Source organism: Anopheles funestus, chromosome X (assembly GCF_943734845.2).
Source record: "Anopheles funestus chromosome X, idAnoFuneDA-416_04, whole genome shotgun sequence".
NCBI lineage: Eukaryota > Metazoa > Arthropoda > Insecta > Diptera > Culicidae > Anopheles > Anopheles funestus.
The window spans coordinates 18730799-18753352 of record NC_064597.1 but is presented as its reverse complement, the minus strand read 5'-3'; the positions used below and the strand labels follow the sequence as shown (position 1 = coordinate 18753352).

General features: G+C 45.4%; 1 protein-coding gene across 1 annotated transcript; it reads right to left on the bottom strand.

The window, feature by feature from the left end:
- Window positions 1-5543: 5543 nt before the first annotated feature.
- On the bottom strand, window positions 5544-10976 carry LOC125764417 (uncharacterized). The gene has a single exon (XM_049428648.1). The coding sequence runs from the start codon at window positions 10974-10976 to the stop codon at window positions 5544-5546; it is 5433 nt and encodes a 1810-aa protein (XP_049284605.1).
- Between the last annotated feature and the right edge of the window lie 11578 nt (window positions 10977-22554).

Below are 22554 nucleotides of genomic sequence, written 5' to 3'. Positions count from 1 at the left end.
GTTTACTAGTGCGTGAATACTTTCGCAAGTTGCACTATCTTCCGGCAGTGCAATCGGAGAGTGTAGAAAAGCTTACTTGCTTAGTGGACGAATTTTCGCGATATGTGAACGGTTTTGTGAAGTTAAATGAGCCGGTGGATTCATGGGACACGCCATTATCCAACATGCTACTAATGAAGTTGGACCGTGCGACACTTTTAGCGTGGGAGAAACATTCAGTGCACTTTCCAAAGGACCGCTACAAGGAAGTGATCGCGTTTGTGCAAGACAGGATACAAATCCTGAAATCAACGAACAACTTCACGAGTGATACAAACGATAGTGCGAGTAAGGTGGCCGGCACATTTCGATCTCCAGCGTCACGTAGATCGATTGCACAAGCGGCTTCTTCACGATCATTTCCCCCTAGTGCTCCGACCCACAAGTGTCCTTTGCAGTGTGTCGACAGTCACCTTCTAAGGAGCTGTCCGGTGTTCACCGGTAAGGATGTGAATCAGCGTCGTGAAATCGTGTCATCCAAGCATCTGTGTTGGAATTGTTTGAGTGATTCCCACCAGGTGAAGGCTTGCAAATCGGACTATGCTTGCCGTACATGTCGTCAGCGGCATCATACGCTGCTATATGTTCCTGCAAGTACAACGGTGGCGATGACACTGCAAGACAATGCTGGGATGGTGTTTTTGGAAATGGCGCTACTTAACATCGTGGACGATTACGGTGTGAGACATGAAGCAAGGGCGCTGCTCGACTCGGGTTCTATGTCGAAATTCATCTCCGAGTCGCTGGCTCGGAAGATGCTCGGAACACCTCGGAACAAGGTAAAGGTGTCGGTCACGAGCATAGGAAACAACGTGCAACTAGTGAAAGGATCGATCTTTGCATCCGTGGAATCTAGGAGCCACGCGCATGCTTCTCAGCTCGAGTTGCTCGTTGTTGACACCCCTTTCCTGCACATTCCAACGGCGTCCATTGACGCGTCGTCGTGGAAAATCCCTGATTTGCCACTTGCGGACCCGTCATTTTATGAACCTGGCAAGATCGACATCATCATCGGAGGAGACACGTATTGGGAGCTCCATTCTGGCCGAAAACGTTCCCTCGGCAAGGGAAAACCGTGGCTTGTAGAGACCCCATTCGGTTGGGTCGTTGCTGGCAACGTATCACCAGGTGTATCGCATGAACCGCGTTTGTGCCACCTATCGACCAGCAGTTCATCTTCCATGTACCGCCAAATTCGCCATGATGATGACGATCATCGGTATCTTCGCATTCGGTACAGAGAAGATCCGACTCAACCCATTCAAACCTTCGAACTGCAAACGGTCACGTACGGCACCGCATCCGCACCATTTTTGGCGACTCGTACATTGAAACAAATTGCCTATGACCATCAGACGCTGTATCCAAGGGCGGTCAACGCAGTTATTCACGATTTCTATGTGGATGACTTGCTAACGGGAACAGAAGAGGTGTTGGATGCAATCGAAATGCGGAAACAAATTTCTGAGATGCTCAATTCTGCTGGCTTCTCGTTAAAGAAGTGGGCATCCAACATGCCAGAAGCACTCAAAGGCGTTCCACCAGGCGATTTGGCAAATCATTCCACACATGAGTGGAAAGATCCACAATCCGTATCAACCCTGGGACTCGTGTGGGAACCAGCAGTTGATATGCTTCGGTTCCGGATCGATCTACCACCGGCTGTGACGGTATTAACGAAGAGGCTAACTCTGTCATATATTGCCAAAATATTTGACCCACTCGGTTTGCTGAGCCCCACCATCGTCATAGCCAAGCTCTTTATGCAACAATTGTGGTCCTTGAAGTCAAACGGGAAGACTTGGGACTGGGATAGTGAGCTACCATCACATCTCCAACGGGAATTGACGGCGTTTCATTCGAAACTACAGTCGCTTCGGGAAGTACGCATTCCTCGATTTGCATCACTTCAAAACGCGACCAATCTTCAGTTACACGTGTTCGCGGATGCATCACAAGTAGCGTATGGTGCTTGCTGCTACATCCGGACAGAAGGTCCGGCAGGTTTTTCGGTGCATCTATTGGCAGCTAAATCAAAGGTTGTGTCACTGGCAAACACCAACTCAATCGCCAGACTTGAGCTTTGTGCGGCAAGATTGGCAACTCAACTGTTCCGGAAGGTCAGTCAGTCCCTCAACGGTCCCTTTGAAACCTTTTGCTGGACTGATTCCATGACCGTATTACATTGGCTAAGGTCGTCACCGCGGCGCTGGAAGCCATTCGTCGCCAATAGGGTTGCACAAATTCAGGCTGAAACACGGATCAAGTGCTGGAAGCATGTTCCGGGTGTAGACAACCCAGCAGACGATGTATCGCGAGGTCTGCTTCCAGACAAATTACGATCATGTCATCGATGGTGGCATGGGCCATATTGGCTTAGTGGCAAGGAGGAAATCTGGCCTGATAGAGAACCTGCAATAGAAGAAGAAGTATCAACGGTTGAAGAACGAGTGCCTCAGATACAAGTTACTGCGTTGGCAACCAGCAACGAGTTCAGCAGCACTTTGTTTGCACGTTTCTCTTCTTACCAAAAACTACGTCGAACCACAGCGTATTGTCTGCGTTACATCCAGTGTTTGCGGTCAAGCAAATCCTCAGAAAGGGCATCAAACCTCTCACAGATGCCAATTCAGGAACTCATTTCATTAGTACCACCGCTGACAAAGGACGAGTTGGAGCAAGCAGAGTTTCGGTTATGCCACCTAGCTCAGCAGGATTCGTTCTCGGAGGATATTATCGAGTTGGCAAACGGTCGAGAGTTGCCACGTAGTTCCAGGCTAAAGTGGTTATCGCCATTTATCGATCCGATGGCTACGCCACGCACAAATGGAAGTTTCGTCGAAGCATCCGATCCTGCTCTCTTCCAAACATCAGTTAGCGGTATTAGTGGCAGTGGCACACCATCATAAGTATCTGCATGCTGGTCCGGAATTGTTATTATCCACGCTTCGTCAGCGATTCTGGATCATTGGTGGACGCAATTTGGCCAATGCTGTTTTCCATCGGTGTCACCAGTGCTTCAAGGCCAAACCAACACTGGTGAAGCAATCCGTTGCTGACCTACCGGCGTCCAGGGTTTCACCGACAAGGCCCTTTTTGGTGAGTGGCATCGACTACTGTGGACCGATTTACCTGAAGTCGACCGTACGCAACCGTAGTCGCACAAAGGCATACATCGCTATTTTTGTGTGCTTTTCAACCAGGGCAGTTCACATTGAACTAGTAAGCGATCTCACTACCGCAGCTTTCTTGGCAGCACTACGGCGTTTCGTGGCTCGTTGAGGAAAAATAGCTGAACTGCATTCAGATAACGCCACCACATTTAAGGGAGCTGCACACGAACTTCATCGCATCTATCAGATGCTTAAGTGCAGCGATCGCGAACGCAATGAGATATTCAACTGGTGTGCCAATGATGAAATTCAGTGGAAGTTCATCCCACCTCGGGCACCACACTTTGGAGGGCTGTGGGAGGCAGCGGTACGGTCCGCAAAACAACATATTGTCCGCACGTTGGGAGGTACAAGCCTCACTCAGGAGGGAATGATCACTCTGTTGGCTCAGGTAGAGCAATGTTTAAACTCCAGGCCGTTAGTTCCACTATCAAGTGAGCCAACCGATATGGAACCACTTACACCGGGTCATTTTCTCATAGGATCGAACATGTTAGCTTTGCCACAGTTGGATAGGAGCCAGGTGCCTTCGAATAGGTTGAAGGAATTTGATCTTGTTCAAAAACAACTGCAAAACATATGGTCACGTTGGTATACGGAGTACCTTCAACAAATTCAGGCTCGTGCAAGGAAATATTCGGTTGATCCAGTGTCGCTAGAAGAAGGCCAAGTAGTAATCATAAAGGAAGACAATGTACCACCTACCTTGTGGCCAATAGGAAAAATCGTTGCAACCCACCCAGGAAAGGACGGTGTTGTAAGAGTTGTGACACTACGTACAGCCGCAGGGAAAGAAATAGTTCGGGCCACAGCAAGAATAGCGATTCTTCCAAACACGTTAACCGATTAATAACAACGATAACACGCGGTGCAAATGTCAACACACACAGTAACAGGTCAAGATCAATAGTACAAGGCACATCACAAACGCAAGTGTAGTACAATACCAGTTATTTATTGGCTAAAGAAGTTCTTTCTTTGGTGGCCGGGAATGTCGAAAATACAGTAAGAATTTCATGCAATATTTACAAGAATTAGTTACAGGAAATAATTAGGATTAATTGCATGAAATATTTCACGGACGAACTGAAAGGGGATTAGTTAATTGGACTTGTCATCTAGAGCTGGAAATGAACTTTAGGATTAAGCAAAATGAACACTGTACGAATGAACTTGACAGACGAATAAACAGTTGCAATCAGAACGGCGCGAAGTCTACCACGGAAATTTCTTCGGAAAGAAATTTAGAACTTTGTAATTTTTCACGTCCCAGTTTCAGTGAGATTTTCTCACAGTTGTGTTTCTTTAAAACATCTACAACCAGCTTGAAATTTTTCGATGTGGTAGTGCTCACCACGATGCCTTTACGTGTACAGTTCGTAGTGTAGTTGACTACACCTACGGAGGTGATTTTTTTATGCACATCTCCGACTTGTGTGCCGGTAACGACAATTGGAGGAATTTTGGCTTTTACCTGCCTTGCATTGGTAGATGTGATTTGTACAGGCGCCGAGGGAGCCTCCTCGTCGTCGCTAAGTAAATCGTAGTTGTTGCTGGTGCTTATTCCTTGGGGAGTATTGGTATACGAGCACGAAGCGATGGTATCGCCCTGCACTATTTTCCTCTTACACTGGCTCATCGCGGTGAGTCGGGTTGGCTTTCTTTTTCCACTCACTGAGATTTTGATACGTTATTTGTTTTGGTTGTGTTTAACTTGCCTTGCCGCAGCAAGATTAGATACGTCCGATCCGATCGGATGCTGACAGTGAACTGATTAAAACGTGTAATGTGTTTTATTATATTGTAAGTCGCGGTAGTGTGCGTACCATACTTGTACTTAAGACGTATAAAGTACGGTTTGCACAACGTCGCCACAGACATATCACTTTGAGACCTACCGTTAGCTTGTTCCGTGTTAATTACTTCTTCCTTGCTGCCTGTTGTACATGAGTTATTCTGATCCAGTATTTCTATTGTTTCTTCTACCTCAAGACGATCGTGCGACATGGACTGATCTGTTTGAACAACTAGCTAGACCAGCAGCCGTTCAGACTGTGTAAAGATAAATGCGGTCAGGTTCGGCGTTTTGAAAGTAATATTTATTTCTAAGTTCCTCTAATAGTTCACGGAGGGAAATATAACAAAAACAACTTCAAAAAAAAGGTCCGCCTTAGATCCGCTGCCTTTATCTTTTGCTCTGTCTGCCGATCGAATCCGCGCCGCTCACACACCCACACACGCTACTAATTCCGCTCAGCAGCAGTGTGGCCAGCTTAAGCCGTGTCGGAGCGGGCGCTTCCGACAACCGTTTCGCCCGGTTGCAGGGTTCGCCTACGTTGCTTTGTTAACATCCCCCAGCCCGTGACCAGACGGTTGCTGGTCACCATGTCTCACTTCCAACAATGCCAACTTCGCCACCGGTCTTCTTAGGGTCCCCGTGTTGGTGCGTACCCAGGCTTGCCGCACACGTCCGTCTGCTCCAGGTATCACGCGTTCGACCATTCCCCGCTTCCATTGGTTCCTGACACCGGCATCCACTATTAGTACCAAATCTCCTACCACCAGCTCCCTCACCGGCTCAAACCACTTCGTTTGTCGCGCCAAAACTGGAAGGTATTCTCTTATCCATCGTCTCCACATTCCGTCCAGAATGTGTTGCGTCATTTTCCAGCTGCTTTGGAGACCTGCCTGCAAGCTTGTTGACGCCACCGGTCGCTGTTTTACTCCTGACGAGCTCCCCATCAGAAAGTGGTTGGGAGTAAGGGCCTCTTGACTCGCCGAATCTAACGGAAGATACTTTAAAGGTCGAGAGTTGATCATGCCTTCCGCCTCCGCCATGACGGTAAGCAATGTCTCATCGTGGGGTGTACGTTGAAGTTCCGCAACCGTTCCAATCGCAGCTTTTACCGAGCGCACCATACGCTCCCATACCCCTCCCATGTGGGGTGCTCCAGGTGGATTGAACGTCCACCGGGTGTTCGCGTTCGTGAAGGTGGTAGCCAGGGTCTCATTTCGCGCGTCAATTTCCCTCCTCAGCTGTTGGCTGGCGCCCTGGAAGTTAGTCCCGTTATCGCTGAAGAATTCAACTGGTGAGCCCCTTCTCGCCACAAATCGCCTTACTGCCATGATGCACGAATCCGTGGAGAGACTACTGACAACTTCCAGATGGATGGCTCTAACGGTCAAACATGTAAAAAGCGCTACCCAGCGCTTTTCTCTCGCTCTACCCCTTCGAACAAACAATGGTCCGAAGTAATCCAGACCTACGTATGTAAAGGCCCGTACATGGGAAGTAAGCCTTTGTGCCGGAAGAGGCGCCATCGGGGGGATCTGTGGCAAAGAACGTCGGATCAGGCAGAATACACAGCATCGGGCCACCTTTGCCACCAACCGTCTCATCTTGGGAATTTGATACTGCTGCCTCAGCTCGTTCACTACGGTTTCGTTATTAGCGTGTCGAAATCGTCGATGGTACATATCCACCAATAGATGAGTAATCCGAGAGTCACGCGGTAGGATTATTGGGAACCTCGCGGAGTATGGTAGTTCGGGAGCCGCACCAATGCGACCCCTCATTCGCAAAATACCGAATTCATCCGCGTAGGGTAAAAGTCCGTATATTGGGCTGTCCTTTGATACCGTGCGACATCTAGCTTCCTCGCCCATATCCTTCAAACCTCGTACTTCTTCCTGAAAGAATTCTCCCTGCGCTCGTCGCCACATAACCCTTTCTGCCCGTTCCATCTCCTCTTGCGTAAGCAAGCCAAAATACTTGGGCTTTCCATCCACACTTCGCTTCAAGTTATCTGCATATCTGATGATCCAAGCCAGTGTTCGAAGCATTCTCTCCAGACGGCTGAAGCGCTCCGCATCGATGGGTAGAAGATCATGATTCACTTTCTCCAGATGAAGATGAACCCGCCGTATTTCCTCCTCTGGAGTAGTGGAAACCGGTTTTTTCATCGGCCACGATGATTCATCCAGTAGCAAAAACGTTGGACCCTGGAACCAGATGCTGTCCCAGCCGAGTTTAGTCGGCCCCTTCCATTTCGTCGTCTCGTCCGCTGGATTCTCGTGAGTAGGCACCCATCGCCATTCGGTGAGATCCGACTTCTCGCGAATCTCCGCCACTCGATTGGCAACGAACGGTCTGTAGTTCCTCGGATCCGCGTGTATCCATGACAGTGCCACCATACTGTCCGTCCAAAGAACCCTTCTCTTGGTGCGAAATGGGTGATGGCTTTCCATTGTTCTCAGCATTCGCACCCCCAATAGGCAGGCCTGCAGCTCCATCTTCGGGATAGTCAGCGGTTTCAGAGGAGCTACTTTGGACTTGCCGCATACCAATGTACAATGCGGCTCCCCGCCGGCGTCGATGACCCTCAGATACACCACACACCCATAAGCCAGCTGACTAGCGTCCACAAAGAGGTGCATCTCCGCCTGGTCGTACGTCTCTTCCAGCGTTCCCGGGAAATAGCATCTCGGAATCCTGATTTGCGCTACTATTGGAAACAAGTCCACCCATCGGCGCCAATCACGAATCTGTCTCTGGTCGATAGTTTCGTCCCATGCAGTGCCTGCCCGCCAAAGATCCTGAATCAATATCCTACCGTGGATAGTATAATGTGCCAGCAGCCCTAATGGATCGAAGAGCGACATCACGCATTTCAGTACCTCTCTTTTAGTGGGCGTGTGTTCTGCGTCGAAGATCCTTGCCATTTCCTTGCACGTCTGGGTGTAGAATGTCAGTTCATCTGATTTCGGGTTCCACCGTAACCCCAACACGCGCTCTCCTTCGTCCGTGGCCGACGTCAAGCTCTTAGCATTCAAGAAGGTGTTGTCAAGACCAAGTTGCTCCAGCACATTTCCATCATTTGATAACCAGTTACGCAGTACGAACCCTCCATTTTGGAAAATTCTGTGGACATCTTTAGCAACTCGGGCCGCCTCCTCCACTGTACTAAAGCTGTCGAGATAGTCGTCCACGTATGTGCTGGAGACAATTCCACTCTCAGCCCTAGGATACATTTCAGCGTGCTCTTTTGCGTTACGGTTCTTGACGTATTGTGCGGTGGCCGGAGAGCATGCTGACCCAAACGTAACGACGTCAACCAGATAGACCTCCACGTCATCAGTGGGATTTTCTCGCCACAGGAAACGTTGTGCATGCGTGTCCTCCTTCCGCATGCGGATTTGCAGGAACATCTCCTTTACATCAGCACACACCGCTATGCCGTACGCTCTGAAACGAAACAACACTCCTGGCAAAGACGCCAGTTCGTCCGGTCCTTTTAGTAGCATGTCGTTAAGAGAAGTTCCTTGCACCTTTGCAGCCGCGTCCCAGATAATGCGCACCTTCCCGGGCTTTTTCGGATTAGTTACCACTCCCAGTGGCAAGTACCAGATACGTTTCGGATCCGCCCCGGAAAGCTCAGCAGCCGTGGCCTTATGAATGTAGCCCTTTTCTAGCAGGTCCTTCACCTGACAATGAACCACGGTTTTCAGATTGATATCTCGCTCCATCCTCCTCTCCAGACATTCCAGTCTGCGACGCGCCATCCCCAGGCTCGAAGGTAGCTCGAAATCGTCCAGTTTCCATAACAGCCCGCTCTCAAATCGATTACCGATCCGTTTAGTTGTGGACTCCAGGATAGTCTGTGCCCGCCGCACGTCCGGGTCCTGCGCCTCACTGGTAACCGCCCCGAGCTGCTCTAACTCGTAGAATTTGCGTAAAGCTTCCTGAATGCAGGGATTTGCGTCCCCTACATTGCACTCGCAAATGTGCAGTACCTTCCCAGAATGTGCTCCACTGGCTTTCCCGTACACACTCCATCCAAGCCTACACTTTACTGCTACAGGATCCCCCGGGGACCCCTCTCTTGTCTTTAACGGCACGGCCAGCCGGATATTGTCCAGTCCGATCAATATTCTGGGTCGAGCATCCTGATACTCCTGGATAGGCAGCTGTTTAAGATGATCCCACGACCCGTCACCCATCTTGAACGTCTGCTGCGGAAGGCTGAGCCTGCTCACGGTTCGTACAGCTTTCATAGGGAATCTCTTGCTCGCTGTAACAGGTCCAATTTCGAAATCGATCTTCATCGAGGAGGGTTCCATCCGGGTGGTATCGCCAGTCCACTTGATACACAGAGGCTCCCTCTCTCCCTTTACACCCAACTGCACGGCCAGATCCTCGTCCACCAACGTCATTGAAGACCCCTCGTCCAGGAATGCGAATGTGTTTACCGCTGCACTTGCCCCGTAAACCGTTACCGGGACTATTCTAAACAGCGCTGCCGCCGGACTCATCTGATGAAGGTTATGAACCGCTTGGCTGCCCTCCGACCCTTGTCGTTTCAGCTGGTCCCGCCGAACAACTGAAGATGACCCGGCCGGTTCATTTGGCTCATGAAGCAACACATGATGCCGGTATGTACAGCCGTTGATGCCACATCGATGACGATTTTTACACGATCGCCAGTTGTGCTTCTCCAAGCACCCGAAACACACCGAAAGCTCTCGTGCCCTTTGCCATCGTTCTTTCAGTGCAAGCTCCTGAAATTTAAAACACTTTTCCAGCGCATGGCCCCTAACGTTGCACAACAGACAACCATTTTCCGCCGTTGATGTAGTTGCGCTCACAGGAGGTTCCGCATGCGCGTGGACGTATCCCTTCGTAGGTCTTCCTTTGCCGGTACCACTCAGTGATGCAGAATCAAGCACCGTCAGCCTTGCAGCGTCTTCCGCCAACTCTTCCATATAGTCGCCAAAGGTAGACAGGTCCACCGATGCCATATCCCGTATGTGCCGTGACCAGAGCATTTGCTGGTCCACCGGAAGCTTATTTACGACCTCCTCCAGCAGAAGTGGGTTGGTGATGTGCGCCCGTTCACCCGCCGCCACCATGTGATCCACCATGCACTGCACCGCCTCGCCATACTCGATGATGCTCTCCAGCTTATCCATTCTCGGCACCGGAATCCTACGCACCTTCTCGATCAGGGATTTCAGTAGATGCACTGGTCGCCCAAAACGTTTCCGAAGCTTTTCGATAACCTGTGGCACTGCTTCCGGTAACACCAACCGACTTCGCACGGTTTCCAGAGCTGGACCCTTTAAGCACTTCTGTAGGCGCAGCATGTTCTCCCAGTTACTGTAACCGCATCGTCTGGTAGAGTTTTCGTAGTTCGATATAAACATCGGCCATTCACCAGGGTCACCGGAGAAAATAGGGAGCTCCTTAGATATGGTTTTCCGCGCAGCTTCCTGTCGGTTAGTCAAATCGGGTTCTTCTTCTTCTTCGCCGTATTTCACCGCTCTCTTTCCCGGCTGAAAAGAGTTAACTTGAGGTGAATTTGAAGATAAATCGTCCCGACCCAACCCAAGAAGAGCTTCCTCTTCCTGCACGAATCTTAGCTGCATTTCCAGTTCCAGGCGTCTCCTTTCCACCTCCTGACGTCGTTTCAGTACTGCGAGCTGACGTGCCACGTCATCACCAGCAGTGTCCTGATTGAGGTTAGGCGATGGTTCTCCCACGTGTTCCTTCGTCACCGATGGTGTTCCCTTGTTCGCCCCAGCAATCGATCGTACGCTCTTCGTGGCGGTATTCCTGCCTGCCACGCCTTCCCCCGTAGTAGCCAGTTTGAGGTTAGGATCCACTAGTTTCGAAGGATGGGGCTCCTCGGTGGCTTTTGGTAAGGACAAATGATCCTTGCGCGTCCTGGTAACACACTTTTTACACAGCCAAGGATAGTCCTGCATGGATTCGATTGGCTTGGTTACTGTAGTATCGTACCAAGTCGTTCTGCTCCCGTCGATAGTCCAACATCGAATCCCCTTGCCTTCCCTAAGCGGTCTGCTCCTGCGCCTCTTCATGTGTGTGTGCGGCAACCCAATTAACAATTCCATAAGGTCGATTGCCAAAGGTGTATAAATAAAGTCATATGCTACAATCCCCCCTTTTATATAATTTTTAATCTGTGTATAATTCTATTGATAAAATTCCATTAAGCACTTAATATAAATCTTTTCTTCCTTAGTTCGTTATTACTTCGTTATAGTTCAGGTATTATTATGAAAACGTTAATGCGATACATAGTCCCGATGCCTCAATGGTGGTTGTATTAACCGTTTGGATGGACCTGATTCAGATGCTGTTTTATCCGATTTTTGTCCCGAATCCGGGATGATCTCAGTAAGAGAACTCGAACGCATTAAATTGCCTGGAGAATCATGATCTATCTTTTTAAGATGAGCTGAACTTCTTCTATATTCCTTGCCTGTTTCCTTTGACTGAATGATCGTATCAGTACCTTTTTTATGGCGAACAATAAATTCTTCATTGCTGAATTCCGTATCTAATTTGTTCAATCTACGCATTCTTTTTGCCAAAACATGATCACCTTCTCCTATTGAGCTCTCCTGCGCGTTCCGCCTTTTATCAGCATATTGCTTCCCTTTCTCTTTTACCAATATGTCTCTATCTCTCACTTCCGGGTCTTCCTGGAATGATGACACTGAAGGCAATTTACTTTTAATTCGCCGTCCAAACATTATTTCCGCCGGAGATTTTCCTGTTGTCGGATGTTTGGTTGCATGGTATGTCAGTATGTACATGTACAGTTCTTTTCGCCAATCTCGTCCAAGTTCTTGCGATATTCGCAATCGTTTCAAAATCGAACGATTTTGCCTTTCAACCTCTCCGTTCGATTGAGGCCAATAGGGAATGGTATTCACTAATTTGATACCATTTGTCTCGCAAAATTCCGTCCATTCAGTACATTCTCCACTAAGTTGGGGAGCGTTGTCTGCTTTCATTACCACTGGGATGCCATACCGACTGAACATTGTTGATAACTCTTTTATAACATCCCGTGTAGTTGTCGTGTTCATTTCGCACACCTCCATAAATCGACTATAACAGTCAACCACTACCAATATATGTTGACCTTCTGGTAGAGGACCAAGAAAGTCTAATGCAATTGTGTGCCAAGGAGCAACAGGCAATTTGCTTCTTTGTAGTGGTTCCGGGTTTGTCGAAGCCCCTACCAGTGTACAGCCTCGACAGCTTTTCACAAAATTTTCTACCTGGCCATCCATTTTTGGCCACCAAACATGAGATCTTAAGTGATTTTTCATCATAGTAATTCCTGGGTGTCCTTCGTGCCCGGTTTTAAGAACTTGGTCCCTTAGAGCTAATGGAACAACAATTCGATCTCCTCGTAGAAGTACTCCTTCTAGTTCGCATAACTCGTTGGCGATCACGCGGTATTCTATCGGTAATTTTTGGATTTCTCCCGTAGTCAATAATGTTAATACTTCTTGTGTTTCTACATCTTCTTTGCTTACTGCTTTTATCTCCCGCCAATTCAACGCCGAAGTGTTTGCCGCATGTGTAGCAACTTCCCTAACGAATATTTCCTCTGATGGATCGAATGGCTTCGCTTTTTGTACTGGTAACCGAGATAGAGCATCTGCCACATTATCTTTTCCCGCCAAAAACCTAATCCTGTAATCAAAAGCTTGTAACCGCAATACCCATCTTTCTATGCGCGCACACGGTTTAGATCGTTTTGAGAAGAGAAAACTCAGTGCCTTACAGTCCGTGAATATGTCGAATGGTTTTCCTAGTAGATAATATTGGAAACGCTCCACACCCCAAACAATGCCTAATGCTTCCTTCTCTGTTTGACAGTAACGATGCTCTGTGTCGGTTAACGCTTTAGATGCGAAGCTGATAATTCGATGTCAGTCGGTCTCGTCAAACTGGATAAGCATAGCACCTAAACCATGCGGACTAGCGTCCGTGATTATTGCGGTTCGGTCCTCGACTTTATAAAATCCCAAATTCTCAATTTTTCCCATAGCTTCCTTTATGGCATTGAATGCCTTTGCTTGTTCCTTGGTCCACTCAAATTTTGTATCCTTATGCAATAACCGGCGTAATGGTTCATCAAGAGTAGCTAACATTGGTACAAACTTATTCAAGTAATTTGCCAAACCGAGGAAACTACGGACTTCCGCTTCAGATTGTGGCTCCCGAAATGATAAAATAGTTTCAACTTTGCTTCTTGCCGGCATAATTCCAGTTTCCCCAAGACTGTGTCCTAAAAAATCTAATTCCGTTACCCGAAATTGACATTTCTCCCAATTTAATTCGACTCCACGAATATTCAATCGACTCAGCACCTCATTCAACCGTTCATCATGCTCTTGCAGATTTTTGCCTTCAACAAGTACATCATCAAGATACCAAACTGTCCCTTCACAACCAGATAGAATCTCATCCATTGCCTTTTGAAACAGCTCTGGAGCTGTTACCAAACCAAATGGCAGCCGTTTGAACCGATACAAACCACGTCGAGTTATAAAAGTTGTCATGTCTCGTGAATCCTCGTCCAGTTCTACCTGAAGGAATGCTTCTTTGATGTCAAGTTTGCTCCACAACCGTCCATGTCCTAACTTTGCCAAGTAATCGTCAACCGAAGGCATCGGATGATGTTCTCTTAATACTGCTTCGTTGACTCTTCGCAAGTCAAGACACAATCGAGGCTCACCATTTGACTTCCCTACTACGACCAATGGCGATACCCAAGTCGTTGGTCCTGTTTTTATCTCGATTATATCCCGTTTCAGCATTCCATCCAACTTTCGATCAACTGATTCTTCCAATGGTAAGGGAATACGTCGCATCGGCTGATATACTGGGATGACCTGCGGGTTCATCCTGATCTTTGCTGTTATGCCTTTCATTTTTGGAAACGGTTTTCCTTCTACTCTGTTTATGTCCAAGCCAACTTTCAAAATACCCAGCTGTTTAGCCGTCCTGTCACCCAGTAGACAACGTTGTCCTCCTTCTACAACAAAGAACTCGGCCTGAGTTCGTTTGCCCGCTACTGCGATTTCCGCAGCAAAAGTGCCTAAAATAACAAGTGGATTTTGGCTTCCGTATGCTCGCAAGATCTTCGAGCTTCCTTTCGTTGATGAAACCACCGCAACATTTTCTGTTTTTAATTTCTCCCATATTTCGCCTGGGATCAAGTTAGCATCTGCACCGGAATCAACCAACATCTCTAAGGACACTCCTCCAAGTAAGCATTTAATTACGTTCGATTCATTTCCAGAATAGAACGCATAATATGCTTTTGTATCATTTGATTCCATTTTCGGTTGTTTTGCCTCTGACGATTCATCAATTGCTCTTATTTGACGCTTCATCGGGCCCTTTTCCGTGGGCTTTCGGCACATTTGCTCAAAATGACCGATCTTCTTACAGTTTCTACATTCTTTCCCACGAGCAGGGCAGTTGAAGGATGCCGCAAAGTGTCCTACTCGACCACAATTGAAACAACCTTTCCCGTTATGCTTGCCTGCACCTTGTCTTGTTTCCGTGGTATTTGTGCTTGCTGTCATGGATTTTCCTTTCTTCCCTCCTTGTTCTACTTTGAAAATTTTCTTAGATGGTGAACCAGCTGTCATTTCCACTATTTGACTTTCTACGCTTTCTTGCGCAACTCCTATGTCCTCAATTTCGGAAAACGCCAAATCCTTACGCAAAATTTTTCGTCGAACCTCGTTTGAGGAACATCCCTCGACTACTGCATCTGTTAGATAAATTTCCCGCAACGTTGAACCGATTTCATCGCCGTATTTGTCGAATCCGCACTGATTGGCTTGTTGTTTAAGCCGGATTATGAAATCGGCAAATCGTTCGCCTGGTTTTTGTTTAATCATTCGTAAGTTCCGTCTTTCCGTGATGGTTTGATTCTGCGGCCCGAAAAATTCATCTAGTTTCTCGACTGCATGGTCGTACCACCGGGTTTCCAGTACTACTAATGATACGTGCTCATGGTCTTTCAGATTTCTAAATACCCGCTGCAGTGCCGGTCCTCCGAAGTGTAACAACTTTGCCTTCTTCTCCGCTTGATCTGTTACCTTGTATGCCGCGAAGTAACATTCAACGGCTTCCTTCCAACTTTTCCATTCTGTTGCTAACTTCGCCGTTTCAATTTTGTCGCACTGGAACAGTGGCACTGGTCGTACTTCTTGCATCTGCAATGCAAGAAAATAACAACAACAACAAAAACACAATAAAACATTTTTCCACAACAAGGGAAAAAAAAACCAAACTAAAAAGGTGTCCAGATTAGTGTTCAACTCAACATGCAACAAACAGGCAAAATTGATCAAATCAATTTTCTATTCTCTTCTCGATGAACCACCATTACCATTAACACATTCGAGGCTTCTGACAATCCTCGCTACCTTTCCCGATGACACGTTTAGTGTCCTCCGATAATATCGTTCCAAGGAAAATTGTAAGTAATTCTCGCACTCCATCCGGAGAAATCCATTGATTTCTGCCAACCTCCTTTGTACAACTCCGGAGAATTCTAAACAATTCTCGCGCTTCTTCTGGAGAAATCCACTGATTTCCGCCATCTCCTTTTTTACAGCCCCGGAGAATTCTAAACAATTCTCGCATTCTTCTGGAGAAATCCACTGATTTCTGCCAACCTCCATTTTATAAACCCGGAGAATTCTAAACAATTCTCGCGCTTCTTCTGGAGAAATCCATTGATTTCCGCCATGTGATCGTTCTGGGAAAACTCGAATCGTTTTCGCCACTCTTCATATTTTCTATGTTCATGTTTTAATATCTACACGTTTTCCAAAAAATAACGCTGCTAACTTTCCGCCTTTCACGTTGAGCCATTTCAGCCAACAATCTATATACATGCACAATCCAGTTCATACTCGCCATTTCACCACGGTTTCCGAGAACTTCACGCGTGCTACCGAAACCGACGCTTGTCATAACCTCACTCTTTGTTACACTTGTTGCTTAATGTACAAACTTATGCACTGTCTGATCACAATTTTTTTTTTTTTTTACTATTCTATTCGCTTATTTGACAAAATACATTATACATTCCACTTAACAGGGGAAAAAACTCTGTATTTCCATCACCTTTTCGAGTCGAATCCAAAATCCTCGTCGCCAATTGTAGTATCGTACCAAGTCGTTCTGCTCCCGTCGATAGTCCAACATCGAATCCCCTTGCCTTCCCTAAGCGGTCTGCTCCTGCGCCTCTTCATGTGTGTGTGCGGCAACCCAATTAACAATTCCATAAGGTCGATTGCCAAAGGTGTATAAATAAAGTCATATGCTACAGTTACACCGGCGCATGACAAGTGCCACCAATCGTCGCACTCGTCACACTGCACATAAGTATCGTCTTCTTTTTTATCGCCACATGCTTTGCAACCACGTGCGGCTTTCGGGCCCATTGTTCTACCTTTAAAGCACAAAAATACACGTCGGACACGCACTGAAGGACTTTTTTTTGAAGGCAAACGATTGTAAAGATAAATGCGGTCAGGTTCGGCGTTTTGAAAGTAATATTTATTTCTAAGTTCCTCTAATAGTTCACGGAGGGAAATATAACAAAAACAACTTCAAAAAAAAGGTCCGCCTTAGATCCGCTGCCTTTATCTTTTGCTCTGTCTGCCGATCGAATCCGCGCCGCTCACACACCCACACACGCTACTAATTCCGCTCAGCAGCAGTGTGGCCAGCTTAAGCCGTGTCGGAGCGGGCGCTTCCGACAACCGTTTCGCCCGGTTGCAGGGTTCGCCTACGTTGCTTTGTTAACAGACTGCTTAGAATGAATTCCCCAACCAATGTGAGGTCCTAGTTCACTAGTGTCGACGTCTTCATTTGTTGTTTTCTTAATTAATCTTCTATTTCTTCGAAAATGATTTCCTAACGTATTCTGAATAATATACGAACGACTGTTCATCATTTTTGCAATTTTTCCATAGTTCCATTCTTTATCATTCTTTTTGAACATGACTTTTTCATCTATTTTCAGGATTGGCATGGATTTCGATGAGCGATCAAAATAGTGTTTTTGATAACGGCGCTTTCTTTCTTGTATATTTTTGACCTCATTTTCAGTCATATACTTACGTAGCAATAGATAGTTAGAGGTTGGTAAACGTGACTTCAGTTGACGCCCAAATAAGAGTTGTACCGGGGATAGTGCCATGCTAGCAATAGGGGTCGTATTGTATTCAAGCAGACGGTATCTAAATGATTTTAAATCATCAGCCTCATAGCATCGTTTAAGAATATTTTTCGCAATTGCAACACCCTTTTCTGCAAGACCGTTACTTTGTGGATATCTCGGACTTGAGAATACAAATTCTATATTGTTGGATATCCATAATCACAGAATACACGATCAAGAATTTCAATTGTGTGGTTAGCAGCCTTTTCACGCAATTGTCTCGATATAACAAAACCTGAGTAAGAATCTACAATTGCTACATGATCTTGTCCTGCATACTCATATAAATCAATGCCCACAACTTAAAGGGATAGTTTGGAAAGAATCTTGAAGGAGAGGTTCTTTTTGGTTTTTACGAGCGAATTTTTCACAAACTTTACATTTTGTTACAATTTCAGTAATGTCATTAGTCATTCCTGGCCAAAAAAACTGATTTCCAGCGCGTGCAAGAGTTTTTTCTATTCCCAGATGAGGTGCATGCAACCATTTAGCTATTTTTGATTGCAGTGATGTTGGTATAACCAAGCGATGCTCGTTTAACAACAATCCATTTTCAAAATGGAGTAAGTGGCGATGTTTATAAAATTGTTGTCCAAAATCATCCAGCTGATGATATGATGGCCAAGTGTTTACTATATATTCGCTTATGCGACGATAACGTTCGTCTTTGTTTAAAGTTTGTACGTATAAATTGTAATTATCGGGCGACAGACATACTTTACGGGTGATGTTATGGATCATACCCGACAATCCTTCAATCATCTCCTTATCCTCTGGTAACGCTGCTCGAGAGAGACAGTCAGCTATTAATAAATCTTTGCCAGGAGTGTATTGTATGTTTATTCCAGGATATTTCAACAAATGTAGAAACATCCTCTGAAGACGCGGTGTGACATCATCAATGTCACGTTTAATCAGCGTTTCGAGAGGCTTATGATCTGATTGCACTACAAATTCACGTCCATAAAGAAAGTGATGGAACCGTTCACATGCAAATACAATAGCCAACAGTTCTTTTTCAATCTGAGCCCATTTTTGTTCACTTTTGGAGAGCGTGCGCGAAGCATATGCAACAGCTCTTCCATCTTGTATTAGCACACTTCCTAAACCATCCTTTGAGCTATCAGTTTGAACAACGGCTGGCTTATGGGGGTCAAATATGGCTAAAACCGGTGTGGTAGTTATTGATTTCAGTAATTCTTCAAGTTCTTGTTGATGATCATTAGTCCAGAACCAGTCGACATCACTTCTAGACAATGCCCTCAGTAACACTGTCCTTTTTGACAAATTTGGGATAAATTTTCCAATATACTTGAGTAACCCTAAGAGTCGAAGAACATCCGGTTTATTGCTAGGCCTAGGCATATTAATAATAGCTTCGATGTAAGATCGATCAGGTCGTATTTGCACTACAGATTCCAAATGGTAGACGATTCCAGCGGAAACGTCCTAAAGGTGGCATAAATGTAGTTAAATCCGAGCTTTGGCGGTCCAACTTCATTTGCCAAAATCCGTTTCGAAGATCTAACACAGTGAATACACGCTTGCCTGCCATTCGACTCAATAGATCCTCGGATGTGGGGATGAGGAAGTGTTCCCTTTTTATGTAGGTATTTAGGGGTTTGGGATGCAAGCAAATTCGTAAGGATCCATTAGGTTTTTCTACTATCTGCATATTGTTCACCCAATCTGTCTGATAATCAATAAAACTTATGATTTCTTGAGCCTGCATTATTTCGAGTTCCTTTTTAAGCCGATCATGCAAGCTCATTGGTATGCGATTTTATAATGAAGAGAAGGGATAGAATTTTCTTTAAGAATGATACTACAGGTTTCTGGTATATTTCCTAACCCTTCAAAAATATTAGCATTTGTTTTTATAAAACTATCTCTTTCTGGTGGAAATATAGAGGTAGATTGAATACTATCTGTTCGCGCACTACTCGCGGAACGCTTTATTGCGAGAAATTTAGTTTAAATTTTGGACGTGAATTTTTAGCTCCCACGTTGTGTTTGGTTTATAATGAACTGACGCTATTACAGCAGCGCGATGGCGCTGGTCCTAAACTGTCTTTTCGCCTCGCGCTAAACCATTTTCGCCTCTGTCAAACTTCGTTGTTGTCCTGTCATCAGTATTGGCAAACAACACCTTTCTTCTGCGCGAACACTATCTACTCTTTGCACTAGCGCAAAGTCGCTACATGATTGTAGTCCCAATATTGGCTCATGATTATCAGCCACTACAAAAAATTTTGCTTTGTGAATAGTTCTTTTTTAATATCAATTTTAAATTCCACTGGCCAGTCCTGAATGAAGAATTTTTTTGTCCATTTCGCTATTCCGCTAGCAGACGTATTGTTTAAGCTTATTCTATAACGAGAATTATTTTTACTTACTAATTCACTCTGCTGTCTTTCTTGTTCTTTTCCAAAACTATTACCTTGCTCACTTCAATTTGCTACATGCTAATTCTTCTGTGTCGCTTCTTGTTTCGTCTCGTTATTTTTAACCTCAATCGGCCGTGGTGCTCTGGTTGAGTTGTTGCTCTTCACATTGTTTCGGCAGTACTTTTTAAAATGGCCGCTTTTTCCACAGCCATCACACTTCACGCCATTTGCTGGACAGTAGCTGCTATGTCGTCCATTATACGGTTGTCCACATATGTAGCACGACGCCGTTTTTAAAGCCGTAACTTTTTCTGGTTCAGCCTTTTCCAGCACGTTGATGTTCTTATCCTCCTTTTGTGTAAGCAACAGCTTGTTATCGACAGCAGCTTCGTATGTCTTGCATTCTTCGAATATTTTAATTTTTCAAGCGGCTCACTCTTTCCATCCAGTAATTTCAACTGCAATTTCTTATCATGCACTCCTATTACAATTTGATCACGCAACATTCGGTCCGCGTAGGAAGCATGACATTTCTCACACTCAAATTCACAGTAAGCTAACTGTGTTCGTAGCGCAGCTTCAAATTCCACGAACGGCTGCTTCTCCTTTTGTGACATGAGATTGAATTTGAACGCCTCAACTGCCACATTTTTTCGAGGAAGACAATAAGCATCGCATGCATTGATCACATCCGATAGTATGCGTTCTTTTGTTTCTATTTTGTCGGTGGTTTTCTTTTCTGTTGTTTCTCCAAACATTTTCTTCATATCACCGTTGCTGGGAAACAAGGTATTATATATTTCCATACCGTGATCACCAATCCACCAAAGAAACATTGCAATTTTGTTCTTTTCCGTGTCGCCCTGTTTATTCTTAGCTACCATATAGATGTTAAATCTCTGCTTCCATTTTGGCCACTCTCTAGCCAAATTTGTGCAGTCTAATGGCTTCAGTTGCATACGATCCGGTCCCGATTCCATGTTCCCTTGTTCTTTTTAGCGTTTTTTATCACGACACGACTTCACGTATAATTCACGACTTATTTTACTTCTGACACCATGTAACATTCTCTGTATTTTATTCGTACTATTTATTTCTGTACGACCTTCGTCCTCAACCGTACACGTGCGTTTGACAATTCTGTCTTGTCCCTCTTGACAGCAGTGCTGCCATACAAGCACATCTTACAGGGTTTTTCTATTCAGTTTAGACTAGCTGCACACTTTTTCCTACTCGGCGTACTTGATTTTTAGCAAGCAGCGTGTTTGTTTGCCTACCCGCGTCAAAAACCAAGTGCGCAGAGCAGGAAAAAGTGTGCGGCTAGTCTAAACTGAATAGAAAAACCCTGTAAGATGTGCTTGTATGGCAGCACTGCTGTCAAGAGGGATAAGACAGAATTGTCAGACGCACGTGTACGGTGGAGGACACGTGTACGGTGGAGGCACGTACTATTATCGGGTTCACAATGTTATGCGCGACAAATTCCGATGCAAAAGTTCCTACAGATACATGAGCTGCAGATAATTTGGCAGCCATTTTTTTCTAATTCCTGACCATATTCAGAATTTGTTTTAGAACCTTGTTTCAAAGCGGTTAACTCTTTTTCTACTGCTAATGGTGTTAACTGCACACTAAAACGTGTACGAAGAAGATTGAAGGCTTCTTTTACAGTGAATGCTGTATCAATGATCCCATGTGCAGTACCAATTAATGTGGTTTTTATAAATTTAATAATGTGTGCTTCTGGTACTCCCTCAGCATAGTCTAATAGTATTTCAACACTTTCAATATATGTATGCGTTTAGTAGTGTATTTGTACCATCAACACTCTTAATGAGTTTTAACGCTCAATTTATATCCAATTTGGCAGTCATTGTTGCAGTTTTACTGCAGGATGCTTTTGTAGTAGTTTCGTTTGAAACGGTTTTGGTTGCAATAGTACTAACACTTTTGTTTCTAGTAGATCTGTTTGTAAGAGTACTAGTAGCTTTACCAGATTTTTTCATTTAATGAAAATAGGCAAACACGCAATGTAGATATGAGTAGAACCGGATGCAATGTATGAAGGAACACGAAAATTGTAATAGCTTTTAGACACCAATATAATTGAAAAAGATCACTGCGCTTTTATAGATTGACACGGTTATTAATAGCAATGAGAAGAAAAAATGTTTAGAAAAAAATTAAAAGTATATGGTATGAGTATGGATGGTATGGTGGATCGGTGCGGCTCAAACAGTGCGATGGCGGTACTCGATGTATGTTCTCCCGTTCAACGCAGCGCTGCGGTACGCTGTTCTGGATTCCGAAAGTCTGTCGCTCGGCTCGATGTTCTTCTGGGATGCTGGATTCTGTTGCTCGGCTCGATGATTTTGTCGGATTCTGTCGCTCAATGATTTTCTCGGATTCTGTCGCTCAATGGTTTTCTCGGATTCTCTTCTCAGATCAGCGTGATGGCGGAGTTCGACGTACTTATTTCACGCGTTTTTTGGCTTAGCGCGATGGCGGAACTAGACGCCTTAACGTCACGCGGTTTTTTGGGCCTAGCGCGGTGACGTTTCTCGGTATGGTATATGAGTTTTATTTCACGCTCATGTTTGAGGTGCTGACCTATGCCTATGCCCTTTGAGGTGTCTTTTATGCTTGGTGCAATTAATGTTTGACCTCGTGGCGTTCCGCTTAGCGTGGCAAAGATGTTCCGTACGATGGTATGGTGTATTTCATTCGCTTGCTGTAACTGCAGTTTTTGGTTTTACTTTCCAATGCACTCATTAAACTTCTAATCACAGTCACAATCACGCTCCTGGCATGATCGCCTTGTTACTTTTTTCTCACTTAGTTTTATTTCACTTTTTCATTTATAATTTACACATCTCGTAC

Coding starts and splice junctions, on each gene's coding strand:
- LOC125764417 (XM_049428648.1), bottom strand. CDS start 10,976: ATGCAGGACTATCCTTGGCTGTGTAAAAAGTGTGTTACCAGGACGCGC.